Source organism: Dermochelys coriacea, chromosome 1, assembly GCF_009764565.3.
Source record: "Dermochelys coriacea isolate rDerCor1 chromosome 1, rDerCor1.pri.v4, whole genome shotgun sequence".
In the NCBI taxonomy this organism is placed as follows: domain Eukaryota; kingdom Metazoa; phylum Chordata; order Testudines; family Dermochelyidae; genus Dermochelys; species Dermochelys coriacea.
The window spans coordinates 220,417,499-220,430,017 of record NC_050068.2 but is presented as its reverse complement, the minus strand read 5'-3'; the positions used below and the strand labels follow the sequence as shown (position 1 = coordinate 220,430,017).

Here is a 12,519-nt window from a genome sequence, read left to right as displayed (position 1 = left end):
AAGCCAAAGCTGTAATGTCTACATGACAACTAAGCAGCCCCTTAGCCCAAGCCCCATAATCGCAAATCATCTGGAATGGGCCAGTCATGGGTGTCTGACTGCAGTGCAGACATACCCCTAGAGAAGAGCCAGAGGTACAGCTAACTCTCAACTGTGACAGTAGGTAAGTATTCACAAAAAGAAAAGAGTACTTGTGGAACCTTATAGACTAACAAATTTATTCGTGCATAAGCTTTCATGAGCCACAGCTCACTTCATTGGATGCATTCAGTGGAAAATACAGTGGGGAGATTTATATACACAGAGAACATGAAACAATGGGTGTTACCATACACACTGCAAGGAGAGTGATCACTTAAGATGAGCTATTACCATCAGGAGAGTGGGGGTGGGGTGGGATGAAAACCTTTTTTAGTGATAATCAAGGTGGGCCATTTCCAGCAGTTGACAAGAACGTTGAGGAACAGTGGGGGGGGGCGGGAGGGAATAAACATTGGGAAATAGTTTTACTTTGTGTAATGACCCATCCACTCCCAGTCTCTATTCAAGCCTAAATTAATTGTATCCAGTTTGCAAATTAATTCCAATTCAGCAGTCTCTCATTGGAGTCTGTTTTTGAAGTTTTTTTTGTTGAAGAATAGCCACTCTTAGGTCTGTAATCGAGTGACCAGAGAGATTATTAGTAAGGAATCTAGCTAGATATGAGTTAGATTATGATTTCTTTAAATGGCTGAGAAAATAAGCTGTGCTGAATAGAATGGATATTCCTATCTTTATGTTTTTTTGTAACTTAAGGTTTTGCCTAGAGGGATTCTCTATGTTTTGAATCTAATTATCCTGTAAGGTATTTATGATCCTGATTTTACAGAGGTTGTTCTTTTTACCTTTTCTTCTATTAAAATTCTTCTTTTAAGAAAACTGAATGCTTTTTCATGGTTCTTAAGATCCAGGGGTCACCTATGCAAATTGGTGAGATTTTTTACCAAACCTTCCCCAGGAAGGGGGGTGTAAGGTTTTGGTCAGGATTTTTGGGGGAAAGATGTTTCCAAACGGTTCTTTCCTAATAAAAAACCCTGTTAGAGGTTTGGTGGTGGCAACAAAAGTCCAAGGGCAAAAGGTAAAATAGTTTGTACCTTGGAGAAGTTTTAACCTAAGCTGGTAAAAGTAATCTTAGGAGGTTTTCATGCAGGTCCCCACATCTGTAATCTAGAGTTCAGAGTGGGGAAGGAACCTTATTAGGGAAACTTGGACAGACAGATTAAATGATTTGCCCAAGATTGCAGAGGGAGAAATGTTTAGGACCAGATTTAGAATGCAGGAGAGAGCCTGGATCCCAGTCTTTTACACAGACCATATGGGACAACATGAGATCTCTAATGTTACTACACCACTTTCAGATCAGTGAAAGTTTCAACTCGCCTGCATTTTGCAGATATCTTACCCACCCACGTGAGAAAACCCTATCCTTGTTAGTTTTAAAGGTGAGTCTAAAAACATGTCAGATGTCTGGGGTCTTTATTCCCTCAAGAATACTATTCAGACTTACCGGACTGGAGCCGTTTCATCTTTGAGCTCAAACCATTCCCTTGGTAATGGTTCATAGAGACACCATAGTGCCCAGTCAAATCCATCTGCAGCCACAGCATACTCAAGAAGTTCAAAGTCGTCAAAGCGAACATTGTCAAATACTGGAGATATTATAACAGTGCGATCTTCTTTGATTCGAGACAGAATAGGTTCAGCCCTAAGATAATGAACAAATACGTTATTTTCACCTTGCAGCAAGTATGGACCTGATGAACCTTGGCTCCTGACTCAGCTCTACCAAGCAATGACAGGTTGTGATGGATGGCCAGAAAGGGTTAAACATCCTGCAAATTAAACAACCCTTAAAAACATGTGGGGAGATAATGTTTGTATTTTTATGTATTTACATATATATGAGTAGGATCAAAAATGTAATCAACAGTCCCTGGGTATGATGTATTCTGTTAGTTCAGAAGATCAAAAGAACATCCTGACATTTAAATGAATGGTAAACATGGGATATCTCTGTATTCATCTCTCTTTGAAATGTACTGTGAATGGTGGAGGAACAAGTACATTGCTTCATGTTTAATTCATATAGCTAAATACCGGTGAGGGATCTCCTTCAAAGTCATCCTAATTATTTTTTGTTTCCAGAGGAACTCCAACTTGTCAAAAAAGGACCTGAAATTGTATAAAAGACCCTTGGGTCCTGATTCTGTTCCTCTCAGATCTGCTTAAGGCTTCATACAGGGGAAACTTAGGCCATAAGGACTGAGATCCCAGTTCTAACTGGATCTCTCTGAAATATAAACATTGGACTATAACCTATGCACTATTTTTGAAAGAACTCTTTGCAACTACAAAGCTCACCATCTCTACTATGAATCTGAATCTTAAGAACTGAACTCATGTCTGTACGTATATTGATCTTTTAACCATACTCTCTTTCTCTTTTGTTTTTTAATACATTTTAGTTTAGTTAATAAGAATTGGCCGTATGCATGTATTTGGGGAAGACCTAAAACATTCATTAACCTGGAAGGCAATGTGTCGAATCCTTTGGGATTGGTAGAACCTTTTCTTTTATATGATGAAATAATATTTTCAGAAATCTTCATCATATTTGATGTAGGTACCTGGATGGAGGCCTGAGGCTGGATCATTTAAGGAAACTGTGTTGTTTGAACTTCTGAGTAACCAGTAAGGTATAAAAGAAACTGTTTTATGCTGGCTTGGTATTGGCTAAGTATTGGAATGTCCACCAGCTTTTGGGGGATTGTCTGCCCTATTCTTTGCAGTTCACCCTAACTGAGTGACCACAGAGGGCCCCCACTGGGATCCCAGTCACACAGGTTTTATGTACTACAAATCCATCTCTCTCTCTAGTAGCCTTACACTTTCTCCGAGCCATCCCAGCAGTTCATGCACCATAACCATTGCTAATTACTCTAGCCATAATCACCTCTCTGTTACCTTGCCTGTCTGTTATACCACTATGTTGCCTCTCACCATAGATTTATATTGTAAACTGTTGGGGGCAGGGGCCTTCTTTTCATTGTGTATGCACAGCACCTATCATGATGGGGCGCTGATCCCTGACTGGGGCCTCTAGGTGCTATTGCAATAAAAATAACAACAACAAATAGGAGGAGTCCCTTGTTGTTCTATCTGTGACGAATAAGGCCACCATAGCACGGGATAGGGAGAGATTAGAGATGCAACACAATCTCAGAGATGAAACGCTGTCCACTAGGGAAGTGAAACAATGTGGGGAGTGGTCAAGCACTGAACCCAACCAACCAGGGTAGATGTATGTTAGAGAGATATGGTACAGAAAGGGAGGGTAAATACACTGATCTAAACTATATTATAAGTACCTATTAACAGGGACCTTGTCTCAGTTCTCTTTTTAATGAGCCATGCACATCTATATCACTATATGCAATCATTAATTGGCAATAATAATTAACCTGCTAAATAGACCACAAGTACACATTAGTTTGGTTTAACTCGTATTTAACAGTCGATGGATGCTATTGCTCTTTAAAGTACCTAGAAAGAAATAGATCAGGACTTTGGTACTGAAAGAAAACAATCTGCATAAGTTCTGATTCAGTGTCCTTTTGTATGTGTATGCACAAGGGAGACAATGTCCTGCCCACAAATACAGATACAAAGAAGCTGGGCGCTACTTGCCTGCACTTCTCTAAATAGCCTATTCTGTTATTTGATTGCTTCCCTAATTTGAATGTGCCAGTTCTTTTCCAAACCAGGGCATCCCTTTGCCAATCAAAAGTAAACATCCAGCTGGTGGCCTCTACTTGCCATACACAATCAGGGATGACCTTCGGGGTGGATGATGTGGGTGACCGCCCAGGGCACCATGGGCACAGGGGCGCCATGGCCCAGCTTGGTGGAGGGGGTGGGCAGGTCAAACTGGCTCCCAGCTGGGGAAGGAGCTGAAGTTGCAGGGGGTTCACCCAGGCCACCATTTTCCCTAAGGCCAGCCCTGTACACAATGACACTTTTTGGTTAGGTAGAAGCAAAGCCATGCACCTGAGCTCCACAGTTAGACTCCTCCCTCCCAGAAAACAATTCCCTCATGATCTTACCATCCGACATTTACTTCAATATGGGCATCCAAGATTGCAACAACATCAGCAGTAGACGCTTCCCAGCCAGAAATCCGAGCTTGTGTTAGGCCTTCTCTCTTCTGATGCCTCACAATTTTTAGCAATCCAGGATGCTTTGCATTGTATTTTTTTATCTGTTCATCCAAATTTCCTTTTAGATCCTCTAAAAATAGTATGGCACATTTTAGGGGATTTTTTCCAATTAATCGAAATTAATGGAAAACAGAAAAGACCAATTAGATAACACCTTTTCCAGATTCTCCCAGCCCAGACATCACTATAAATTTCTTCCTTCAGAAATAATGGCTAGAATTATTTGGTTACTCAGAAGAACTCCTCAGGAAGTAAACCTTGACCTAGGGTAACAGCTCATCCAGGACTTAATGGACTGATTTTTAAACCCAGCTTCTATTTTGGAGGCCACAATTTTGTGCCCAAACTTAATTGCACCCACTATAATTATGGGCACATATACCAGACATTACACCTCTAAATACCTGATTGTTCCCAAAGAGCAGGCAATTAGATGTCTAACTGCTAGCATTTGTGTCTACAGTTAACTGCACCTGCAAAAGAATATACCAACAAGAAAATGCTAAACACGAGTCTATGTAATATGAGTAGGGATGTGCTCTCCTGGGACATGGGGCCACCATTTCCTTCTCCACAGGAAGAAATAAGAAGGATCTACCTAGAAAATTATAGAAATTCAAAATGGAAAAGATCCATGGATGAACCAGTCCATCTCCTTGTGGACCAGTGCAGGATTGTTCCCTACAGTAGATTTCCTAATGCTTTGTCCAGTCAAATTTTAAGAGCAATGAGGCTTCCATTACTTCTCCAGGGAGCCTGTTCCTCAGCCTAAAATATCACCATCAGGAAGTTTATCCAGATAATCAGCTTAAATGTTCACTTTGTTGCTTTCATCTCATAGTTATATCCCAGTACACCATGTGGCATTGGGAACTGTACCATTAAGTGGCTTAGCTTCAAAGACAGGCAGCTTGCAGGGAGCAGGGTGCCATAGAACCCATGTTCTGTTATGCAGAGGCAATTGGGAACTGTGTCACTGAATACAGAGGATTTCTTTCAAGTACTTTGGGTTCAGAACAATTCAAGCACTTTGGGTTCAGAGCAATCACATGGCACCAGGAGTAAATAGAAATTAAAGAAAGTAATCTGCGTGGAAGATTGGAGCAGTTAAAAGCTCCACCAGAGCTAAAACTCTCCGGGAACACGGAAGTCAATCAGAAGAGAATTAAGAAGCACTTCACTGTGCATCTGTAAGCAATGAAGTCCTGAGAAAAGGAAAATAGAATGTAGCCTTATTTCTGACAATAGCAGGTTGTGATGCACTTGATGCATTCAATGGTGTTCAGTTCTGGCAGAGAGGACCAGCTATGAAGGTGCAGTACAGAAATTTGAGGAGTTCTGCACTCCATGTAAAAATGAGACCTAGGGTAGAGATGTTTTTAACCTGAGGGTACAAAAAGAAAGTAAAACTATAAAGAGCTTGCAAATGAACTAAAGCTGAAAAGACAATCTTGCAATTTTGGAGGCAGAAGCTCCCACCTAAGCTTCTAACAAAGGACCTGATTGCGGTTGACATCTGGAACAAAAAACTCAGAGAGACACTACTGGGAAACCCAGAATTAATCCTTGACTAAGCAACTGGAAATTTGCAAACAACAGAAGTCACCCAGTCCAGAATGAGAGTGGACAGTGCTCTGACACTGTGGACATGATAGAGAGAATCCAAAATACCACAGTCTGCAGTCACTCCCTAGGAGAAGGGAGGTATGTTTGGAGCTATAGAGTCAAGTAACCTATAGCTCAGGGGTCAGCAACCTTTCAGAAGTGTTGTGTCGAGTCTCCATTTATTCACTCTAATTTAAGGTTTCACGTGCCAGTAATATGTTTTAACATTTTTAGAAGGTCTCTTTCTATAGTCTATAATACATAACTAAACTATTGTATGTAAAGTAAATAAGGTTTTTAAAATGTTTAAGAAGCTTCATTTAAAATTAAATTAAAATGCAGAGCCCCCTGGACCGGTGACCAGGACCCAGACAGTATGAGTGCCACTGAAAATCAGCTTGCATGCCGCCTTTGGCACACGTGCCATAGGTTGCCTACCCCTGCTATAGCTACTCCCTGGAAGGTGGGGCTGGCAAACCCAGGGAAAGAGGAAAAGCCAGAAAGTAAGGAAAGGCTCAGGGAACAGGAAGTAATGTCCAGGACGGAACAGTCCTTGGATGCTGGCTAGAGGGTTCCCTGGGCTGGAACCTGGAGCAGAAGGCAGGCCCGGGTTCCTCTACCAGCCACTAGGGAAGTGGCATAGACCAGGCAGTGGAAAGAAGACTGCCTGGGACAGTTCACTCTGGAAGAGTTTGATACCCTGGAAGGGGAAGACACATGTGACTTGAATGGAGGGCTAAGCCACAAACACCAAGCATCTTGCCTCGCTGAGAGCAAGGAAGAGAAGGCAGGGTGCGTGGCAAGAAGCAGAAAGGAGGTGTCGGACCTGGAATCAGCTAATCCCCAGAGTGGCCAGGAGGAGGCACCACCTTTGGTGAGTGGACCCCGTGACACACAAAAAGACACTTGAGGCAGAAAGGCACGTGGCTTTCAAAGTCAGAGTCCAGCAAAAACAGTACATGGAGCTGCACACGCGGTGACAACCAGCACAAGCCAAAACAATGCCCAGCATATGAGAAAAGATGCAAGAACTGCAATAGAGCACATCATTTTGCAAGAGTTTGCAAACGCCAGCAGATGGTGCATAGCGTGGACAAGGAGACATTGACAGCACCACTAGCTCAGCTGAATTCTTCCTAGGAGTAATGGACAAGATTGCAGCACAAGATTCTGGCCTGCCAATCTGAAAGCAAATGGGACATTTATTAATTTTAAGTTGTATACTTTTGCACAAGCCATGTTGCCAGAAAGTGTTACTAGCACACACACAAAAACTCACAGGTAGTGAAAGATAAACAGTTAAAACACAGCTGTTCGCAGTGTTGTAGCCATGTCCAATCCAAGAGAGGAGAGATAATGTAGATAAGGTAATATCTTTTATTGGCCCTTCTCCTGTATGTGGAAGGGATAAACTTTTGGACTTGTAAAACACAGGGTTTACAATGGTGAGCTGATCCTCACTTAGAGAATATACAAACTTGATGTATGGGTAAATAAACTGGAAGAGATACAGCATGCAATATTACCGGGGAAAAAAGAACCTGTTATTGGGTTAAAACATGTCAAACCCTTGGTCCCATCAAGAGGAGAGACTGGCGAGACAAGGGACCAAAACAATTAAGGTACAGTTTGAAGGTTCCTTCTAGAGGATAGGAAAGCTCTCAGCAGAGTACAGAATATAATTGAAAGAGCCCAACCCATGCCACAATTCACACTCCTAGGACACTTCTCATTACCCAAGAGGCAGAGGCTAAAAAAGGAGCTGGATAGGCTCATTGCTCCGGGGATCATAGAGAAAGTAGGGGCCACTGGAATGGGTACATTTGTTGGTAATGGTAGAGAAAAAGATGAAACCCTTCGCTTATGTACAGACCCAAAATAATTTTAAAATATATGTGAAAAGGGAACATTTTCCACTACCTACAAAGTGAGACATTTTTGGAGAGATGGCTGTTGCCAAATATTCTTCTATGCCTGATATGTCAGCAGAATTCTATCAGGTTCCCTTAGAAAAACAGAGCACATGACTGTGCAGTCAACACTCGCTTTGGCAGACACTATATCTGTAGAATGCTATTTGGTTTGTGTTTGATACCTAGAAAATACAACTTTTTGATGGTCTAGAGGGTACTAATGTTTGCATACATGACATTTTGATCTGGGGGAGAAAGTTGGGGCAAGATCCATAAAGAGATTTAAACATCTAAATGCCACTTTAGGTGTCTAAATCCAAACTTTAGATCCTCCAAAACCCTACTTAGATGTCACCTAAGCCTGTTGGCTCCTAAATTCCCTAGGCACCTAAGTTTCTGCAAGTGAAATCCTCTAGATGCCTACATTTCTGACAACAGACACTTGCAAAGCCACCCAAGTACTGATGCCACTGAGCTGCTCAGCACCTAAACCCCAGTAGGATCCTCAGAATGGGCATTCCTACATCTATCTTGCCTGCAAAGCCCAATCCAACAGGAGTTCTCATAGGTTACCTACTGCACAAAACTGAGAAGGATGTCCCCTTATATTCTATATCCTAATGGTTAGAGCACTCATTGGACTTAATTCAGGTCTCCCACCTCCCAGGACAGTGCCCTAATGACTGGGCTATAGGGTATTCTGGGGTAGATCTATCTCAATCTCACCTGTTGAAGGTGTGTATAACATTCTTAAATATTAATTGGGCCAGGAAGAGAGTAACAATGACTCTATACCCTAGTGGCTAGGTCACCCACCTGTGAGACCCAGGTTCCAGTGATTAAGTATTTCATACAATAGAAACAGCTTCAACAGGACTGATGAAAAGAGAGCTACCTCAGACAACAGGCAAGGAAGGGATACAATGATTCCTTGGAACAGCGAACAACACAGTGAAATTTGTCCTTAATGTATCTGGTCAAGCCAGCAAACTGAGAACACTGTTGTGCGCAGATGTCCAGTGGACACGGGATGCAAATATTAATAAAGAGTTTGAGAAACTGAAGGCATTAATTAAAGAGGCCCCAACCCTGAGGTAATAGAACACTAAGCACAAAACTAAGTTGTCCACAGGCACCTCCAAGGAGAGTAAGAGTGCAATCCTCCTACAGAAGTATGGTCAAAATTGGAGAGCAGCGGCTTATGTGTTATGAGCACTTACAAAAACTGAGAATCAGTTACACCCAAATAGAGAAAGAGGCTTTGACCTTCATTCATGAGTGTGAAACGTTCCATGTCTTTATTTATGGGACACAGGTGTTAGCTGAAACTGACCATATACCACTTATTACCATTATCAAAAGGGGTCTGGCAAACAACTCCCTGGGAATACAGAGATTGCTTTTTTCAGTTACAAATGTCTGATTTGTAAATTCAGTACAAAACTGGGAGCAATTTGGTCTCTGCAGACACACACACTCTAGAACATTTGACAAAAAAAATGCAGTGGAGCAAGTCCAGAACTAGACATTGTATAGGTCAATCTGTTTGGGAAAAAAACAACCCTGTCCAATCTCACATGAAATGTGGATTGTGATTGCCAGAGCTACTGCTCGGAATGAGACTCTACAGAAAATAATTAAGGCTATTGGAACAGAACAGCTGGGATAGCATGTTCCCAGCCCCTTTCACTGATTCAGGGGAAGTTTTCAGTCCTAGATGGGATTACTAAACTGTTACAGAAAAATAAGTTTAAAAGGCTACATGATGGTCTTTTAATGATTGAAAAAATCTAAGAGAAGGGTGAGAGACAATTTATTACTGGCCTCAAATGAACAGCAATATTGAGGAATCTGTCAAGGCCTGTTGCATATGCTAAAAATATAGGCCATGTCAAGCAAAAGAGCCATAAAAACTAGTCTCCTGGAGCACAGTGGGCATAGATTTGTTTATGTTGACTGGAAAAAACTATGTACTTGTCCTAGATTATTTCACTCACTTCTCAGAGATAGCCTTACTGGAAGATACTACAGCTAAACTGGTGATTGTCAAATCTATTTTTGCTAGACTATATCTAATATTGTAATCCTGACAATGGGCTGCAGTTCAATGAGCATGAGCTTAAGTAATTTCCAGTGCAGTTTGGGTTTAGACAGGTAACTGGGTTGGTGGAAAATGATGTTAAAATCATAAAACAGCTACTAAAAAAGGCTGCAAAGTCAGACTCAGTACTTTGCACTGTTAAAACATGGTTTGTCACCTTCAAGGGGCACCCAGAAACAAATGAAGATGTCTCTGCCTTAACTTACCATTTGAGCTGTAATCATCTACCAGGACAATTTCTTTCAGCAAATGAGAAGGAGTTCGGTTAATTATACTGGTAATTGCACGCAAGATGATCGACATTGCCTCATTCATAAATATGAGAACGACACTAAGTGTCGGGAGGTCGTGGGAATATTTTTTCTTTTTACAGCTGTAAGAGAGTGAGAAGAATATTAGCAGGATTCCTGAAAAGACCCAATAGAGAAGCAGCCAAGTGAAGGGAGCATCTTCATCTTCAGGGTTATGCACAACTAGCACAAAGCGGGAAATAATTTGTTCTGAACACTGGCTACCCATGAAAAAGAGCCTTGAGGGCCTGATTCTGTGTAAAGGGGCTTTCACATAACTGAGAACCAGGCCCTTGTGTTTGCAAAGGTCTTGCCCCTCCACAGAAAGGCAAGTATTCTTTGCCAGAGGAAATCGTGAGTGTTTAAACACAGCCACGTGAATTTCAGTGAAATCTAAAGGGCTGATCTTCTCTCTGTTGGAGTAGATTCAAAGTAATTCCATTTTACTTTAATTCTACATTTCTTCTTAAGTGATTGCACAAATCCCACTTAGGTATGCGTGTGCCGGGTGGACTTGAGTGACAAGTTGGGATGGAGCATGGGCCCTGCACTTCCTCATGCCTCCAACAAAGGGTATAAAGGGCGGAGTCACCTTGATCTTCCCACATTGCCTTCTCACCACTGTTTTCAGCTTTAAGGTTTCCTTAATCTTAATTTTAGCATGGAAGTTTATGTAGCTCGATCACCTCTTCTTATTTGTCTCCTTTCCACCAACAATTGTCTTAGACAAAACATTTTCAAAGCTGGGTCCCGACAATTAGGCACCTATATCCATATTTAACCACTTAGGTAAAAGAGGTCTGATTTAATCAGAAGGTGCCAAGCCAGCAGGGCCTGCGGGTGCTCAGCCCTGATGAAATCAGGCCAGTTACTGCCTACCTATGCACTGAGGCTGCTAAGATTGAAAATGTTAGCTTTAGGCTGGGGTTTTTCAAAGGAGCCTAAAGAAATCAGGCACATAAATCCCATTGACATTCTCTGGGATTTGGGCACCTAACTCCCATAGACATCTTTGAAAATCCCAGCTCTAGTTTTTCCTCTCTGTATATGGAAACTTGCAAATGCAGGATACCTCTTTAGGCCTTTGGCCATTTTTGTTGCCTTTTTCTGGTGCTTTCTGTGTTTGTTGCATTTTTTTAACTTTGATACAGTATTCAAAGTGAGGACTGACCCATGGTTTATATAATGGCATGAAAATACGTAACTCATTATTCCCTGGCCCCATCTTAGAAAGCTGGTGGCTTATACATTTTCTCGGTTGTTGTTGCACATTAAAAGGTAAGTCTATGCTGCATGCGTCTTTCGGCAGCATGTAGTGTACATATGCATAGAGCTCCCCTAGCACAGGGATAAATAGCAGTGTAGCTGGTGAGGCAGGGCTTATGCGAGTAGAGTAGACACACACCTGAAAGGTGTGGATATGTACCTGAGTACATCTCCTAACATGGCTCTCTCCTCGCCCAAGCATTGCCTCCCCATCTACACTGCTATTCATAGCAGTGCTGTGTCCTGCTGCCTCCCCACTGTTGGACTCCTTCCCCTTTGCAGTGAAAGACTCCAGCAGCAGGGACAGGTTTTGGCTGGGAGGGGGTGGGGGGCAGTGAGGAAAGGCTCTGGCAGCTCCCTGCTGCTGGAGCCCTTCCTCCCACAGCGAAAGACTCTGGGGAGGCAGCAGTTAAGGGCAGTGGGGAAGATTCTCTGCAGTGGGGAAGGGCTCCAGCAGCAGGGAGCTATGGGAGCCTTTCCCTACTGCTGCAGTGATTCCCAGGGAACACTGTGGCAACGGAGAGGCAGTGGGAAAAGGTCCCACCACCTTCTGCCTGCCAGAGCCTTTCCCCACCTCATGGAAAGATTATAGCAGCAGGGAAAGGCTCCGTCTTTCCCCGCTGCCTCCCCTGCCTTTCACTGAGACATGTAGCTCTGCACCCCAGCCTGGACACAGCTTGCTTTTCCCTGCAGTGTGTAGCTTAGAACCCCTGAGGTAAGAGCCACCCAGAGCTCAGAGCGCACAACCTTCCCTGTGCCCCAACCCCCTGTCCCAGGCCTGAGCTCCCTTCTGAACCCTAAACGCCTCATCCCTGGTCCTACTCCAGAACCTGCATCCCCAGCCGGAGTCCTCACCCTCTTTGACACTCCAGGTCCCTGCCCCAGGTGGGATCCCCATCCTGCACCCAAACTCCCTCCTGGAGCCTGCAACCTGCACCCCCTCCCACACCCCAACCCCATGCCCCAGCCAAGATCCCCCTCCTACACCCCAAACCCCTCATCCCCACTCTAGAGCCCACACCCCCAGCTGGAGCCTGCAACCCCTCCTGCATCCCAACCCCCTGCCCCAGCCCTGAGCTGCCTCCAGC

The 12,519-nt window shown here is 43.2% G+C and overlaps 1 protein-coding gene across 1 annotated transcript in view; it reads right to left on the bottom strand.

Annotated features, from left to right (window-relative positions):
• The window catches only part of GALNT8 (polypeptide N-acetylgalactosaminyltransferase 8), a 57,697-nt gene that overhangs the window by 16,756 nt on the left and 28,422 nt on the right, over window positions 1–12,519 (bottom strand). Inside the window, exons 2-4 of the mRNA XM_038401144.2 lie at window positions 10,082–10,248; window positions 4,143–4,326; window positions 1,547–1,744 (exon numbers count right to left, since the gene is read on the bottom strand). Of these exons, the coding sequence (XP_038257072.1) occupies window positions 1,547–1,744; window positions 4,143–4,326; window positions 10,082–10,248 (549 nt within the window). The remainder of the gene's footprint in view (window positions 1–1,546; window positions 1,745–4,142; window positions 4,327–10,081; window positions 10,249–12,519) is intronic.